This window comes from Hypanus sabinus, chromosome 14, assembly GCF_030144855.1.
Source record: "Hypanus sabinus isolate sHypSab1 chromosome 14, sHypSab1.hap1, whole genome shotgun sequence".
NCBI classification, from domain to species: Eukaryota; Metazoa; Chordata; class Chondrichthyes; order Myliobatiformes; family Dasyatidae; genus Hypanus; species Hypanus sabinus.
In genome coordinates, this window is record NC_082719.1 from 66593857 (window position 1) to 66610964 (window position 17108).

The 17108-nt window shown below is 39.5% G+C and overlaps 1 protein-coding gene across 16 annotated transcripts in view; it reads left to right on the forward strand.

Moving 5' to 3' along the window:
• pde4d (phosphodiesterase 4D, cAMP-specific) overlaps positions 1-17108 on the forward strand; it is a 669903-nt gene that overhangs the window by 535116 nt on the left and 117679 nt on the right. For 15 of the 16 annotated variants that reach the window (XR_009515681.1, XM_059989365.1, XM_059989367.1 and 12 more), the window contains 3 exons: positions 7441-7477; positions 8826-8902; positions 13358-13407. Coding sequence is in view for 14 of the 16 variants with exons in the window: in XM_059989365.1 (XP_059845348.1) it covers positions 7441-7477; positions 8826-8902; positions 13358-13407 (164 nt within the window). In the remaining 2 variants the exon portion in view is untranslated. Of the gene's footprint in view, positions 1-7440; positions 7478-8825; positions 8903-13357; positions 13408-17108 lie in introns of those variants that run through there. The other variant, XM_059989364.1, reaches the window with a different exon arrangement.

A 17108-nucleotide genomic window follows, 5' to 3' on the forward strand; every position in this document is an offset into this window, starting at 1 on the left:
AGGTTTTTGCATAGTATTTTAGTAACTATATATCACACTCTACTGCTGCAAATACAGTAAAAACAAATTTCATGACATATATGAGTGATGAATTACCTAATTCTGATATGGGTCTCCATTGTGGATTGAGAATGGGAAGGGGACAGGGAGAGAGGAATCATGGTTGGGAAAAGGGAGAGGGGAGGGAGCAGGAAACACCGGAGAGGCATTCTGTAATGATCAATAAACCAAATGTTTAAATGACCTTGCTTGGTGTCTCAGGGCTGGGCATGTCTACATCTGTGCTCCGCCCATACCCCTGGCACTCCATCTCTGCCACCTGTCCCACAACCCACAACCCACCCGCAGCACTTCACTCTCGGCATTCCCAACATCCTTTGCTCCGATCAGATTTACAAACTCTCTCGCCGCTTTAGTTAACAAATACAGAACTGTGCAAAATTCTTAGGCACCTTAGTTATTTATATGTGCCTAAGACGCTTGTATAGTACTTTAAAAAAGAAACTGTTTTTAGGATGTGAGTGCCAATGGTGAATGTTGATTGCCCATTCCAACTTACACTATGACATGATAAAGTTCAAGTCTTAACACTTGTAAGCCACTGCTTTTTAAATTAAAAAATCTGACCAAAAAGGCACCATAATTGGCTATGTATTTTTTCTAGATGGTTACTAATTCACACTTGTGGGAATTTTTTTCTCTTCTACCAATATTAGATAAGTAAGTCTATTTCTTTTTCAAAATTAAGAAATAGGAGCAGGAAAAAGACTGCCTTCCAAGTCTGCTTTGCATAATATCTTGGCAGATCTTCTATACAATTATACCTCACCTACCTTTCTCTATATTCCTTGCTTTCCCCCAACAAGATGCAGATGAACTATTTTCCTTTCTCCTGGAGCAAATTATAAGTTAAAGGAAAAAAAGCACCTGCATTGTCAATCATTTTTGTAATTTTTTTTTTGCTGCAACTCTGGCTCAGATAAGCCAATTTTCCCTGAAGTGAAGAGATAATTAAGGCAGTTATAAAATATTAGGAGGTGAAAATGGATAAATATGGATGATGGGGTCTGTGGTATAGAAAAGGGGGTAAAATGGGAAGATCACTGGTGGATCAGAAGGAGGAGTGGTGGAAGACGAGGTAAGGATTCCCTGATTGAAAAATTCAATAGCATTGGGTTAACTATTGAGGCACTTGAATGGTTCTGGATTCACAAGGGCTAGGCTGACAGATTTAATCCCTGAAGAACTTCAGTGACCTGGATGTCCTTCACCATTCCTCCTTCATTACCACTTACCAACCCTATTTTCCCTACTTCAATGTCTTTACATGCCCAAGAATTTATGGGCCATTTTTGCACAACACACAAATTGTCCTTAGAAACAGTCCATAATCTTTTTGTGTTTTGTAATTAATATAAACTATTTTAATATTTATGCAGTTACTATAGTACTTGTGAGAAAATCTCCAGAAATAGCAGCCTTCCCTTTTTAGGGAGTTTTTAGGAGAGCTCCACTTATACGTTGGTACCCCTCACAACTCTAGCTTGGCTGACTATATTTTCTGCTAGAATTGTTTGACATGCGGCATACATTATATGGACTGGAACATGAATTTCAAGAATAGTTTTTTGCAGGGTTGTGCTTTTATTCAAGGTACACCTTAGATGCTAATCTTAATGTCATATTACAGTACAAATATTTTCACAATTTATATTTTAAATAATAACAATTGTCTCTGATTAAGAAATGATCTTGAATTTTAATACTTTTTGGAAAAAATGCTTTGATAACTAATAATTAATTAGTTTGCATTTTAAAGGGTAGAATACCAGCAATATTTATGAATATGGGGTTTCTCTGAATTCTGACTCTTAAAGTGAGCTTAAGGTAAAGGAACCCATAAGAGACAGTGATGATAATATGATGAATTCACCGTGCCACTTGAGACTGAGAAGCTAAAGTCAGATGTATCAATTTTATAGTGGACTAAAGGACATTACAAAGATATGAGAGCGGAGCTGGCCAAAGTTGACTGGAAGGGCACACTAGCAGGGATGACGTCAGTACAGCAATGGCTGGAGTTTTTTGGGAGCAATTCAGAAGGCACAGGATAGATTTATCACAAAGAAGGAGTATACTAAATGTAGGATGGGGCAACTGTGGCTGATAAGGGAAGTCAAAGCCAACATAAAAGCAGAAGAAAGGACATAAATGGAGCAAAAATTAAAGGGAAGTTAGAGGATTGGGTAACTTTTCTAAGCCAACAGAAGGCAAAAAAAAACCCCATGGGAGGGGGGGGGCAAGATGAAATATGAAGGTAAGCTACCCAACAATGCTAAAGAGAATACCAATAGTTTTTTTTCTCAGATATATAAAGGGTAAAAGAGAGGCGAGAGGACCTGTGGAAAATGACACTGGAGAGGAAGTAACGTAGGAGAAGGAAATGATGGATGAACTGTTTAAGTATTTTGCATCAGTCTTCTCTGTGGAAGACACTAGCAGTATGCCAGATGTTCTAGAGTGTCGGGAGAAAAGTGAGTGTAGTTGCTATTACTAGGGAGAAGGTGCTTGGGAAGCTGAAAGGTCCGAAGGTCGATAAGTTACCTGGACCAGATGGACTACACTCCAGGGTTCTGAAAAAGGTTGCAGAAGAGATTGTGGAGCAATTAGTAATGAACTTTCAAGAATCAATTGATTCTGGAATGGTTCTGGAGGACAGGAAAATTGCAAATCTCACTCCACCTTTCAAGAAGGGAGGAAAGCAGAAGAAAGGAAATTATAGGCCAGTTAGCCTGACCTCAGCGGTTCGGAAGATGTTGGAGTCGATTATTATGGATGTGGTTTCAGGGTACTTGAAGGTGCATGGTAAAATAGGCCAAAGTCAGTATGGTTTTCTCAAGGGAAAGTCTCGTTTGATGAATCTGTTAGAATAAAAGTTCTTCTCGGGCTTCCAGTCAGGTACAGATAACAATCTTAACTGATGTTTCGATGACAAACTCTGCTAGCTTCATCCGGAATGATGTCTAGTCCAATGGTATATATACTCCCGTTGTCCATCCATGGAGAAATAAGATAATTATGCACAACATTCCTCCTGAATGGCTACTCGAGCCCTTAAAAGGGCTGATGGATAAAACAGGAAACAGAACATCAAGGAGGAACCTGTTGTTACTGCCTGCCTTCCCAATATTTCCACAATTTCTGGAAGGATCACCAGGATCCTGAAGAAATACCTAATAAGTACCATCCAGAAACCTGTAAAGAAGCTCAAATCACAGTTTATGCGGGTCAAAGATGATTCGGGACTCAGGACGGCTGGCATTTACAGGATTCCCTGTGAAAGCGGAGCAGCGTATATCAGCAAGGCGGGATGCATGGTGGAAACCCGCATCAAGGAGCGCAGGATGTGTATCGGTTTGGCTTACCCGGAGAAATCGGCGGTAGCAGAACATTGCATTTGCAATGGCCATAAGATTTACTTTGTCAGCACAAAACTACTGACTGCTGATGGCTTTTGGGACCACCTGGTGAAGGAAGCCATTGAAATAAAACTAAAGAAAAATAATTTTAACAAAGACAAAGGTTTAGTTCTAAGTAAGAACTGGAATTTGCTTGTAAACAAGGTGTGACAGCAGAACCCTGATTGGATGAGCACTAACCAATCAAGAGGGACAGACGGCAGAGGTATATATACCGCCGGACTTGATGTGCCTAGGCATCCTCCCTGGTGAAGATGGCAGAATTTGTCATTGAAACATTGGTTAAAATTGATACCTGTACCCATCTGGAAGCCCGAGATAATTTTGTTCATCATTTACGCTGGGAAAGCACTAATCAGATTTGAAAAAGGATGGAATTCTTTGAAGAAATAACAAGCAAAATGGACAAAGAATAATTGGTGGATGTTCTGAATCTGGATTTTCAGAGGGCCTTGCCAAAGTGCAGCTGACGAGGTTGCTGGGCAAAATAAAATGGTATTACAGGAAAGATACTAGCATGTATAGAGTATTGGCTGATTGGCAGGAGGCAAAGAGTGGGCATAAAGGGAGCCTTTTTTGATTGGCTGCCTGTGTCTATTTGTGTTCTGCAGAGGTTGGTCTTGGGACTGCTTCTTTTTAGGTTATATGTCAATGATTTGGATGATGGAATTGATGGCTCTGTGGCCAAGTTTGCAGACAATACGAAGATAGGTGGAGGGTCAGATAGTGTTGAGGAAGCAGGGAGACAGATTAGCAGAATGGGAAAGAAGTGGCAAATGGAATACAGTGTTGGGAAGTGTATGGCTATGCACTTTGCTAGAAGGAATAAAAGCATAGGTTATTTTTAAATGGAGTGTAGAGGTTCTTGATTAGACGGAGCATGAAAGGTTATGTGGAGAAGGCAGGAGAATGGAGTTGAGAGGGAAATGAATTAACCACGATGAAATAACAGTAGAACTGATGGGCTGAATGGTCTAATTCTGTTCCTACATCTTATGGGCTCAAAGTGACTGGGTAGAAGACCATAAGTTATTGGGTTTCCAGCCATGAACTTATTAAAACCATAATAACCATTACTCAAAAGTCACAGTACCTCTTCTGGCCCCAGCTATGTTTAGAATAATTTTTTTGGGATCACATTCTTTTTCATTGGAGTCATCCCATATACTCATAGTGCTGCTGATTATCAGTGTCCACAGTGAGACACAAAGATGCCTCAATAGTATCTATAACAAGGCAAAGATACAACATGTTATGTATCAGTTAGAGAATTGTTGTCCTAGAACTTTAAGATAATGTAGTTCCAACTTTCAACTTCTTACCTATTCTGGGCAAGTCTAAAATTATCTGGCTGAGTGGATAGCTTTTTTTGGCAAGCCTTTTGAAGATAATGAAGGTGTTAAACACAAAGTGCAGTAATTCATTTGGGATTTGCTGTTAATGACGCAAGCATTTCTGTTGTGGAAAGCTGATATCTACACACACAAATGACAAATGCAGTTAATTGTAATAAAGGGTATTTTGAAGCAGAGTTTTTATTCTGCACAGAAGGCGACTGCCACACACTGTTAGGAGAATAACAAAATGAAGTGCTCCCAACTTGAGGCATGCATTTTTTGAGAGTATGTGAGTCTTTGTGGTATTATGCCAAAAATCAAAAATCGTGATGTGAAACTGAAGACACAATCAGAAGGAAAACATTTTTAAAAGAACATCTGTACTGCACATAACTTACACAGGGCTTTAGTAGGGTAGTCTATATTCATTTATATACTACTGAGAAGCATTGTTCCACCCTTTTTCATTAAAGCCTATCAATGTTAATATAAGCACAAGCAATTCTGCAGATGCTGAAAATCCATAGAAACAAACACAAAATGTTGGAGGAACTCAGCAGGCCAGGTAGTATTCAGGCCAAGACCATTTATCAGCACTTGGTGTTATTACAAAGCTTATCCAGAAAATTGAAGTAAATGTTTTTAATCAGTTTACTTATACAACTGAAACCCTATTGCTCTACTATTGAATGCAAAATAAAGATCTATAGCTCCCAAAAGTTCCATCATAATTTATGCCATCATCTTGTTTATGCTGCATCATTCACCTCTCCAAAACAAGAATTTGAATGCTTTATTTAAATAAAAGCAGCAACAGTTATTTATCATTACCAGATGACTTGAAGATTCTTCAATCTTTATTTTGCATATTTTGGGTGAGAACTTTACTTTTTAAAGGAAAATAAAGTTGAAACCCAGGAGATTATGTGCCATTTGTGGGTATATGATACTAAAGAAAAAGAGAAATCCATTGGCATAACAGCCATAACTATAACAAAAATATTCAATGAATTATTACAAAGCTCAAGCTTAGTTATATTTTTAGTGGTTCTGTAGTTCTAACGGTGTGGTTTTAAGCATATCATTGAGGTTAATATCTCTGTTATTGTTTGTAACAATAAATTAATTTCACTGAATACGTACACAACGCTGGAAGAACTCAGCAGGCCAGGCAGCATCCGTGAGAAAAGACTAGCCACCGTTTCGTGCCGAGACCCTTCATCAGGAATGGGGGGGAAGAGAGGGCCACAGCCCAGTAATGGAGATGGGGGGGGGGGGGGTAGGGTCTAGAGGCGCCAGGTGGAAAACCAATCAGAGGAAAGATAAAGGGGGGAGGGGGAGGGGATAAGCTCGAAAGAACTGTAGAGATAAAGAAGCAGAAAGTTGAAAGGGGAGAGAGGCAGAGAATGACCTGGGATAAGGGAAGGGGGAGGGGGAGGGAATTACCGGAAATTGGAGAATTCAATGTTCATACCACCAGGCTGGAGGTTACCCAGATGGTAGATGAGGTGTTGCTCCTCCATCCTGAGTTTGGCCTCATCATGGCAGTAGAGGAGGCCATGTATGGACATATCTAGATGGGAACGAGAGGCAGAATTGAAGTGGGTGGCAACCGGGAGGTCCTGTCTATTGTGACGGATGAAGCGGAGGTGCTCGACGAAGCAGTCCCCCAATCTGCATCGGGTCTCGCCGATGTAGAGGAGGCCGCACCGGGAGCACCGGATGCAATAGACGACTCCAGCAGACTCGCAGGTGAAGTGTTGCCTCACCTGGAAGGACTGTCTGGGACCCAGAATGGTGGTAAGGGGGGAGGTGTGGGGACAAGTGTAGCATTTGCGCTTGCAGGGATAATTAATTAATTTCACTGTCTGGCTTATTAAAAATACCCAAAGAGAAATGTGTGTTATGTTGTGATTTCCTCAATGTAACATTAAAACTCCAATAACCTGTCATAGATTGGATTTAGGCAGTACTGGACTGGAATATTTCGCTGTCCATTGAATGTTATTCCTTATTAATACCCCAACAAATGTTTAATTAAGTTCAAGAAATGAGTAAGAGCAGGCAGTACTTCATATGAGAGATACCGAACCACTAGGATCTCCGAATTGTCAAATAATATACTATTGGAGTTTTATTGTACTGTTCTGATCGGGTTTTTGAAAGTTGTTAATTCTTAGAAAAGCATCGCGTGAGTGAAAACATGAAGTACTGAGAAAAGTTCAAGGTTATTCATTTTTAATGGCAAGTGTTTTTAATGCCTTTTTAATTTCAGTGGTTGAACATCTATTCAAGCTTTCAGAGTAGCTATATTAAAGGTGCTAGGTATAGTGGTGACTTTACAATTCCAGAAATTTGTGTATCTACAAATTTTCTCCTGTTAAAATCCAATATGAAAACTTGTCTGTCACTCTGGCAAGTCCACAGAATCCCTCAGACGGGCTCATTTGAAGGTGCCAAGTGACTGTATATATTTACAACTTGCCTAACATTGTTTCATGAAGAAATGAAAATGTTTAAAATTAATCATTGTTCTGTGATAATATCCTTACTCACTTCCACTTTATTTAATAGATAAAATATTTTTGACAACATATAACTAATAATTTATTCATATTTTGCAGTCATGGAGATGACCTAATAGTGACTCCCTTTGCACAGGTAAGTTAATTCATCATTCACATACCATAGTTTCAAGTTATTGAGCTGATTCACTTTACAAGACTGAATTGTGCAATGAAAGAGGATTAGTGCATGTGGTCCATTTTCCACATTCATTTCATGTTAAAGGACAAGATATATCATTTAGGGCTTCAATTTATTATGCAAATGTTTACTCCATGACAGGTAATTATTTGTGGGGTTACAGAATCAAATCTTTATGATTTTGTCAGCTTTTGCAAGTTACATTTTATAGTTATTATTCCATTTGTGTTAGTGTTGATTGCATGCACCTAAGTAGACAAGAATAACTGAAGCAACACACGGAGCACTGGAGGAGCTCAGCAGGTCAGGCTGCGTCCACGAAGGAGAATGGGCAGTCGGAATATTGGGCCGATACCCTTCACCTCAACTGAAAGCTGGAGGAGGAGAGGCAGTATAAAAAGGTGGAGTGAAAGGATGAAGATTGCAGGTGGATCGAGGTGGAGGGGGCATATCAGTGGATGAGGGAAGGGCAGAGAGTGAGAACAGTGTCAAAAGTTGGGAAGTGAGAAAGGGTTGAAGTTGATGGAATCTGATTGCATAGGATAAAGGGAGGGAGATGGTGAGGGAACTGGTGAGAGAAACATGAGGGTGATGAGCAGTGTGGGGGTGAAAAAAGAGATGGGGTTGGTGGGGGGGGGGGAGAGATGATTTTAATTAAGTTGAAAACAATTTAATTTTAAAATATTCTTGTATCTCCAAAAATGACTGAAGAACTGAATACGTTTAGATGGGGAGTACAGTGTTACAGATGTATTATGGTGAAGGAATTGTAAAAGAACATGAGATTAGATGCATAACAATTTGTTTGAATGAACTCCAAGGTGACAGAAATCAGAAAGATTCATTTCTATTCACTTTCTGGAAGCCACTAGATGGCACTGTGCTGCCCGACTTGAACATGAAGTGTAAAAGAAAGGCAAATAAATTGCAATGATATAATAGGATAAAGATTTTCTTTTGACTAATGAAGATCAAGTTAATATTGATTATCTTAGCTAATTAATTTAGCATCCATCTGTAGTCAAATAAATGCTTTAAGTGAAATTAGATGAATCATTGGATATAAGGTTTAAAGGGGAACATTATTGCATGTTTTTGCATATCATGCTTTTGCAAGTGCACTTCGTATTCTCATTGTCTAGTTCTGTGTAAATGTCGATACTGATTAATAGAACAGAACCATGTCCATTACTTCAATGTCTGAGGTCATCAGCAGATTCCAAAATGTAGTGATATGTGTATATCTGAAGATTCCCAAATGTTGGTTTCCATTATACATACATTCATATTTTTATTTCATTAGGTGCTGGCAAGTCTGCGCACTGTAAGGAACAACTTCGCCACACTAACCAACTTGCAAGATCGAGCATCCAGCAGCAAGTAAGAGCTCATTGTTTCACTAGGTGGCAGTGATGTAGCATAAATCAATGTCAATTTTGAGTCCTCATACCCTGGAGTTTTACAGTGTAGAAGAATGTTATTTAATCTATCAGCTCTCTGTTTTTCTCTCCATATTATGTGACTTTTACTTGTCAGGGAGTATATTGTTAAGTTACTGGATTATTAACCAGAGTCTTGGGTGATTGTTTCCGAGACTTCACTACAAATCCAAACACAGCAGCTGAGAAGTTTAATTAAAGTAATGTAATTAAATCTGGATTTAATGTATAATACCATTTCTGATTATAATAAGATCACTAGATTATTGTGTAAACCAACATGGTTCATTAAAGCCCTTTAGGAAAGGATATCTGCTATCCTTACCTCCAGTACATGTGACCCCCGGCCACTGATGTCTTTGACCTGCTGTATGAAATGATCAACAAAACAGTCTGTCCAGTGGCAGCTTGGGATGGGCAGCAAGAGTATCAGGAGGTTCTACATCTGCAAAGGGCTTCAGAAAGCAAGGCAGGGTCAGAGAGAACTGTGTAACCTCCAGGCAACCTCGCCTTCTGCAGTCAAAGCAGGTGGATCTGAGGGAGGAGTTAGGGAGGTGAAAGGCCAGCAAGCCCAGCACTTCGCCATCGCATCCTCCAAGATCATCTTCCAAACCAGGGTCCACACTGTGGAACAGGTATCCCTCTGTGCCTTTCCTATCTATGTACCTGTCAAAATGCCTTTTAAACTCTATCTGCCTTCATTTCCTTCTCTGGCACCTTGTTCCAGATCTTCACCACGTTCAGCTGTCCTTCAAATTTTTTCCTTCTCACCTTAAACTTCTACCCTCTAACTAGAATTTACCTTGTTCTTTTTTATGAACTTTGAGAAGGTGAACCCCACTCAGTTTCCTACATTCCAGTAAAAGTAAACCCAGCCTATCCAGTCTCTCTGTATAATGACAGCCCTCTATTCCAAGCATCATCCCAGTGAATTTAAGAAGTGGATGAAGACTTGGCAAATGGAGTTTGATGTGGGATAATGTGAGGTTATAAACCTCAGTAGAAGCAACCCTAACACATCCATCCATTCAAATCCCATGCAGCACAAATAATCCTTGATGAGTCAAGGGACATCTTTTCAACGGTGTGAGAATATCTGACTCCGACATCCTTTTGGGCATTCCAACCACCCTCTGGCTGAAGTAAAATATTTCCTCAGAACCCATCTAAACTTTCAGCTCCATATCCAAAATGCATGGCCACTGCTTTCAGATAGCCCTGCGGTGAGAAGGTGTTTACTGTTAATCAGCCTTTCTATAACTTGCATCATTTTATAAATCCCAAACAGGTTCTCTCTTCAGCCTCCTCTAATCTCGGAAAATCAAACCAGATCAATCCAATCTCTGCTTATAGCTCACTGGCACCACCACAGACAACACCCTGGTGTATCCCTTCCACTAGAATACTGATTGAATGATCCAAAAAGCTGAAGCCCTGCCTGTCTGACAAATCTCTAGCTATACACTCACTTGCCATATCTTCCTAAGTTTATTTTTTATTGATAGATGCTAACAGAAGAGACTTAGATATTGCAACCTCTATGACCTACTTATTAAACATCTTTCCTCTTCCTTATACTACAGCTGCAAGGCTTCAAATCTCTTTGTCTCAGTGCTCTTATTACTGACATAAAGCACGAGTTCCAAAGCTTCCCTCTATCTCTGCACTTGACGTTCTTGTTCCCATTAATCTCCCTTGCCTGTCACCAGCAAGGCAAAATAAGATAGTAACTTATCTGTCTTGCTGATCCATTGCACCCCTGGCTGTCATATATCTAGCAACTTCTATGTCTCTGCTATCGTTGCACTCTTTCAACCAGCTTGTCCCTTTGAAATCCAGCACTTGACTCCAAAGTCACATCATCTTACCCCATATCCGATGTTCAATACTGGTATTTTTTTGGGCTACGCATCTGGACCGAACCTCCACTGGTTTCTTTTCCAGCTATTCGAGATTGCCACTCGCTTGCTTCTCTGAACTCTTGACAGTCAATGTGACCATCACTCGCTGACCTGTGATTCAGGAAGCACAGCTACCCACATGCTGTGCGATGGGCTCAGCTGCTCCCTGGGCTGAGAAACCACCAGTATTAATCAGTGCAGCTGCAGAGATATCCTGTGACGTCAGAGAGCATGGTCACTCAGAGTTCCAGACACTATTTTCCATGACTATTCTCTGCAGCGCTACAGTTTCTAGGAAATTATTGGACTTGTTGATTGTGAACTGCATGGCCTGCCTGATGCCTGCTTCCAACACGTTGTCCTGTATGTTAGAATCTAATAGTTATGTAGCAGCTAAAGTAAACCCATTTTTCCTGATTTATCCTCCTTTCAACTAATAATAGTTGCCGCATCACGGTCTCTGTTATTATCTTACTTTTCTTAGAATTTCAGAAATCATTTGGAGTCTATGCATTTTCATCCTCAGATATTAATCATCAGGCTCCTCTTGAGTTGCTTGTATTCAGTTTGAGCATTTTTTTCAAGAGTCATCTGCATCTGAATAAGCTCTTCGCTGTCAGCACCCACTCTTGATGGTTTCTGACCTTTGTTCTTGCCTCCTCTGAAGTATCGTAAATATTTCTGTAATGACTTGCACTCCAGAGTAAATCTGCCCACTTTTCCTTCAATATGGCCATCCTTTTCTTTGTATGGCACTGTGCTGATAGAAGGTTTGCTTTCTCTTTTGTTGATAATGTACACTTGTATCTTCTTGGCTCTTTCAAGCTCCTATTTCATAACTTTATAGAATTAATAAAACATCACTTTTCTACTCATCATGCCTATTAATTAAAAATGAGTCATTTTAATTTCCAAACTAAATTTAATTTTATTGGTCCTATTATCCTCTTAAGCAGAAGTCTCATTCAATAGTTCAATTTTCAAAGTGTTAATCTGTGTGATACAAGTGAGGCAACTCTTTCATTTTTGTTTTCTGTTGGATAACCTTTTCTTTTCCTATTTTATTCTATTCTAAACTTAAATTTTACCACAGTGACTGGGTTGGGGGGGGTTGGACAGTGAATAACATAGAACAGGTGAAAGTTCATTAATAATCTAAGAAAGCAATAAGATTGTGATTTTCATTGCTGTCTGCTTTGAATAGAATTAGAAATGGTACATGTACTGAGGTACAATGAAAATGCAGTGAAAAGCTTGTCTTGCATATTATTAGCATATATCAAATTAGAAACTGAAAGCTTAGAAAGGTGTACAGTAGACCATCGATGCATTACCAATCATCAACAAAGTCAATTTGCCCCTATTTTTCCCAAATGTTGCCCTAACTTTCACTCATCCTCTACCATAACACCCAGGAGCAGGTTGTGCGACTTTTTGGTTCCTTTTAAGATTAACGTCATAAATTGACAAGTTTAGGCTACATCACTACATAAAGCTTTCTAACTTTGAATTACTGTATAGTATTCATATCTAAATATATTTAAAGTGGAAATCTAAATGTAGAAAGTGTTCTTCATAACATTTCTCAATATCCTGCATCATTTCTCAGATATCACATGCATAGCAATTAATGCACTCTGGAGCCCCCTGCTGCTGCTGATTTAAAACTGCAATAGCAACCTCAGTGAATAGTTGTATAACAATTAACAAATGCTTTATTCCAATGCGTAAATCTGTGTTGTCTACTTATTGAAACTGTTATCTCTCTTATTTAATGTGCATCGTAAAAAAGACTAAAGTAGATATATTAAGTCATTTTGAGGAAGGAATTGTGGGTCAATGGGAACAAAATAACAAGGCCAATATATTCTATGAAAATAATTCTGATAAGAATAACAATTCAAATAAAAACATTGTTAAAAATAGAAAGTTTTCAAAAAGCAGTTCAATTAAAATCTTACACTTGGGGAAATATGTTTGTGGTGCTGTGTAGTAAATATTTTTCATGTGATTATTGTTTCTTCACAAGTTTATGGTTTATTGTTTAAAAACAAAGTACTACAAACATTTGTAGAAGTACTTAGTTGGTCAGGTAGCATCTGTGAGGAGAAGAGCATGGTTAATCTTTCAGTTTGATACTGAGCTCTGAAGGATCTCTGACCTGAAATATTAACTGTTTCTCTCTGAACATTTTCTGGCTAAACTACTGCATGTTCCTAGCATTTCTTGTTTTTATACAAGCATATTAACTGATTATTGTATAAAAAAATGTAAAGTACTGTATTTTTGAATTAAGATATATTTTAACAGAAAGTTAGAACTGTTAGCATGTTTGACCATGTTTAGATCTATCAATTGGGAATACCTGTTAATGGGATAATTCTTCAAAAGAACGATGAAAAGCAAGATTTACCAGTTGATTGTCAGAATTCCCTGAACTTTGAAATGAAGGATACTATTTAAATTCTCTAACTTTCTGTTTTATTCTAATTCAGGCGCTCACCAATATGTAACCAACCACCCATGAATAAGCCAAGTTTCACAGGTAAATTTATTTGAACTGCTTGCTTCTTTCTCCATTGTAAATGATAGCAAGTTGCGTATTCAGTCCATCCTGCTTAGGAGGAGAGTACCTGTGCTGCTTGGCAGAATGTAGTTCACACCTGAAAGTTTTCTTCTGCTTCCTACCATAATTAAGTAAGCAATTTATGACTTCCTCGGCCGCAGTAACTTAAATGTCCCGTGGTTTTAACTTAAAGCAGCATTGCTAAACATCATACAATATAATCCAAACGTTGCCATACCTTGCATGTTGAAGAAGGAAAAACAAAAATGACGTGTAGTCCTGGTGGGGAAGGGTTTGTGGCGTCTCGATGATGGCAGTTTGGTAACTAGGTGACTGCTAGAGAAGGTGGAGTCAGCAGTAATTTTTTCAGCTCTTTTCTTCGCTTTGGCGATGAACTGGTCTTTCAATGTCAGTAGCCGATACCAGTGATCTTCTCTGCTTACTGGACCACTTGCTGCAACCTGGGCTCGAAGAGGGAGGAGGTGGCGGGAAACCAAATGGTGACAGAGGAATGGTACAGGTTCTTCCAATCTCTTACTGTAATCAGCGGACATACCCAATAGTCTTGAAGACACATTATAAAAGTGAATTCAATTAGCTTTAAGTTGGAGAATTCCTGTGGAAGTGGGGCATGTTAGAGTGATCACTACATTGGTCCTGGAAAGGGGATAGGAGCATGAAGTACATAGAATGTTGGAGGAGAATGGGAAAGACGAACAGAGGCAGGCAGGTGAACAAAAAGGTAGGAAGATTGGGGAGAGGGGGGAAACTAAGAAAGAGAAAGGAAACATAGAAAAGATAGTCAGGCTAGTTGGAAGAATTCTCTGCCTACCACCTGTCAATGTATAACCTGCAATACCAGAGGACTCCAGAGACTGGTATACCACCATCATAAATGCCCACAGCTCACTCCCTCACTCGCCTGCTTCTGCCTGTGTGCAGACTGAAGAAGATGGCGCCTGTGAAGAGGACTGCAAATAGCTGGGCAGCAGAAGTAAGTGGAGTTGTGAACTTGCATTTGCTTCGGGTTGGTGGTTTGGAACGCATTCAAGAATTCTTCAGCAAACCTAAATAAAAATGCCATAGTTGTCATGGACTTCAAAAGGATATGTGTGTGTATCCACAGAAACACTTTTAGTCTTGCCCAACCAGAAACAGGAGATTGGCCATCTGCCGATGGTCAGATCTGTGGCATTTTGGACTGGCAATCTGGAGTCAGATCAGGAGTTTAGCTACAACCTCTGAAAGACTATAATGATTGCAAAGAGGTCATTTCAGACAAATCGAGAATCACAGATGGATATGTGACAGCTATGGCAGGACTTGCACAGTATGTCCTTCTACAAGGCAACATCAGGTAGTGTAAGTGAAAGCAACCCGTCATTCTCAGATGAGCGCAATGACTTTTACACAGGCTTTGGTAGGAGGAGCCATGTGACACCAAAATGAGCCCCCATTCTCTAGAGGAACCTGTAACTTCTGTGTCTGATACAGGCTTCCGGGCATCATTCATGAGAAAAATTAATTTTATTTACTATTGTCAGCTGAACAGAGATACAGTGATAAACTTGACCTGCATATTGCTGATACAGATCAATTGTGTATTAATGTAGTACAAGGTAAAACAATGAAAGTGGAGAATGAAGTGTTACAGTTGCAGAGAAAGTGGAGTGCAGGTAGACAGTAAGTCAGAACAAGATATATTGTGAAGTAAAGAGTCCATTGTACTGTACAATAGTCTTACAAGAGCAGATAGAAGCTGTCTTTTGTCTGGTTATACTTTCTTTCAGTCTGTCAATGGGAGAAAATGTCTGGGGTGGGTGGGCCTCTGATATGTGTGTGTATCTTTTGTATCTTGCTACTTTTTCCGAGGCAGTAAGAAATGAGGCTGGTTTCAATGAGGTGCCGAGCTGTGCCACAACTATCTGCAGTTTCTTGTGGATGAGAGCTGAGCAGTTGCCATGCCAAGCTGTGATGCATCTGATGAGCTGAACGACCATCCGGAGGCACTTAAATTGATTGGTTATGTACAAATCATCTCCTGACTCAGGTAACTTGAATCTGCTCCAGTTTGCAATCACGACAACAGGTCAACAGCAGATGTGACTTCTCTGTCTCCTCGCTCTGTTCTATACCATCTGGACAAAAGCAAAAAATTACTGCTGACTCCACCCACTCTAGCAGTCACCTATTTACCAAACTGCCATTATGGAGATGCTACAAACCCATCCCCACCAGGACTACATGTCACCTCCAAAGATTCCTTCCCGTTGCTATTCAGGTTCTGAACAAAACTCACTCAGGTGTAATACCTGCACAACTTCCATGAAATTGTCTTTCCCGTTCTCCTTGTTCTGTTGATCACATGCTCATACTTATTTAGGTTGAATATTGAAGTTTGCACATGTGACCATTCTGCTAATTGTTGATTGCTCTTGATTGATCACATTATCACATTGTATGATCAATCAAGTGCAATACATAATTGTTGGCTACTATTGTGTTCACTGCCATGGTATTGCCCTGTGCTTTATGCTTGGTACCTAATCACAATCAACTCTGGTATATTTCACATACTGCTGATAAAGTGATTCTGATTCCTATTCTGAAATTCCACCCCTCTTTAGTCGTTGCGACTATTTGGAGTGCAACACATTTCATTCTCACACACAACAAATAGAAAATGCATGAAGTGGTAGACCCAAGACCTCATTCTACAGATGTTTAATACTTTACTGCAGGAATGTGGAGAGGAAACCCATTCTGTACTCTTCTGTAGTCACTGAACACTCTTTTTTACAGCCTGAGGCTAGCAAGCAAGTACTACCCTCGGGGTCTGCAAAGCAGACAGCTTTGATCAGACTCAGGAGAAGAATAGAGGCAAAGGACCACTTCCTTAAAGCAAAGATAAGAATAAGAAAAGATCATTGTTTTCTATACTACTCAGTTATTAATACAAACAGATAATCCTTGTGCTCTGGAAAGTATTCAGGTCCAAAGACACTGTTAAATACAAGCAGAAAGAGCTATTGTTAACACTGAAAAATCACCTCAGATCAGCCAAGTGAGCTTTGATGTACATAAAAACTTCTCCCATTTGCTTTTGCCTCAGTGCCATTGCAGACAGCAAGTTGAAACATGAATTTCACAATTTTAAGCAGTAAGCAGACTTTCATATTGCCTTTAAAGGAAACATTGGGGAAAAATCTGTAATTTTATTTATAAATTATGTAAAATGCACCAAATTAGCACTAAGATCTAGAATTGCCTTCCTAAATCTCATCACAATTTCTCCTCATGCGGCTAACTTTTACATGATAGTGATCCCATGAAGCATTGGACACTTTGCTGAGGTAAATGTAAGGTGCTGCCATTACAAACACGAACACTACAATTTGAATTTGCAAATAGTACAAGATATATTTAGTTTTAAGAATAATCAAATGCACATTGGTTCCAGGCATGGCTGGTTGAACAGTTTTAATTGTTCTTAAACACGTCCATGTTGGAGGAGCAGTGACACAATCGCCTTTATCCAGGGGTCTGTGGGAGGAGCCACAGGAGCAGTCGGCAGAGGGACATGTCCAGACAGGGATGCATTGTTTACCACAGACTCTGACTGGGCCACTCAAGGACATCAATTTTTTTCGTTTGAAGGTTTCCTGGGAGTGTGCTTTGGC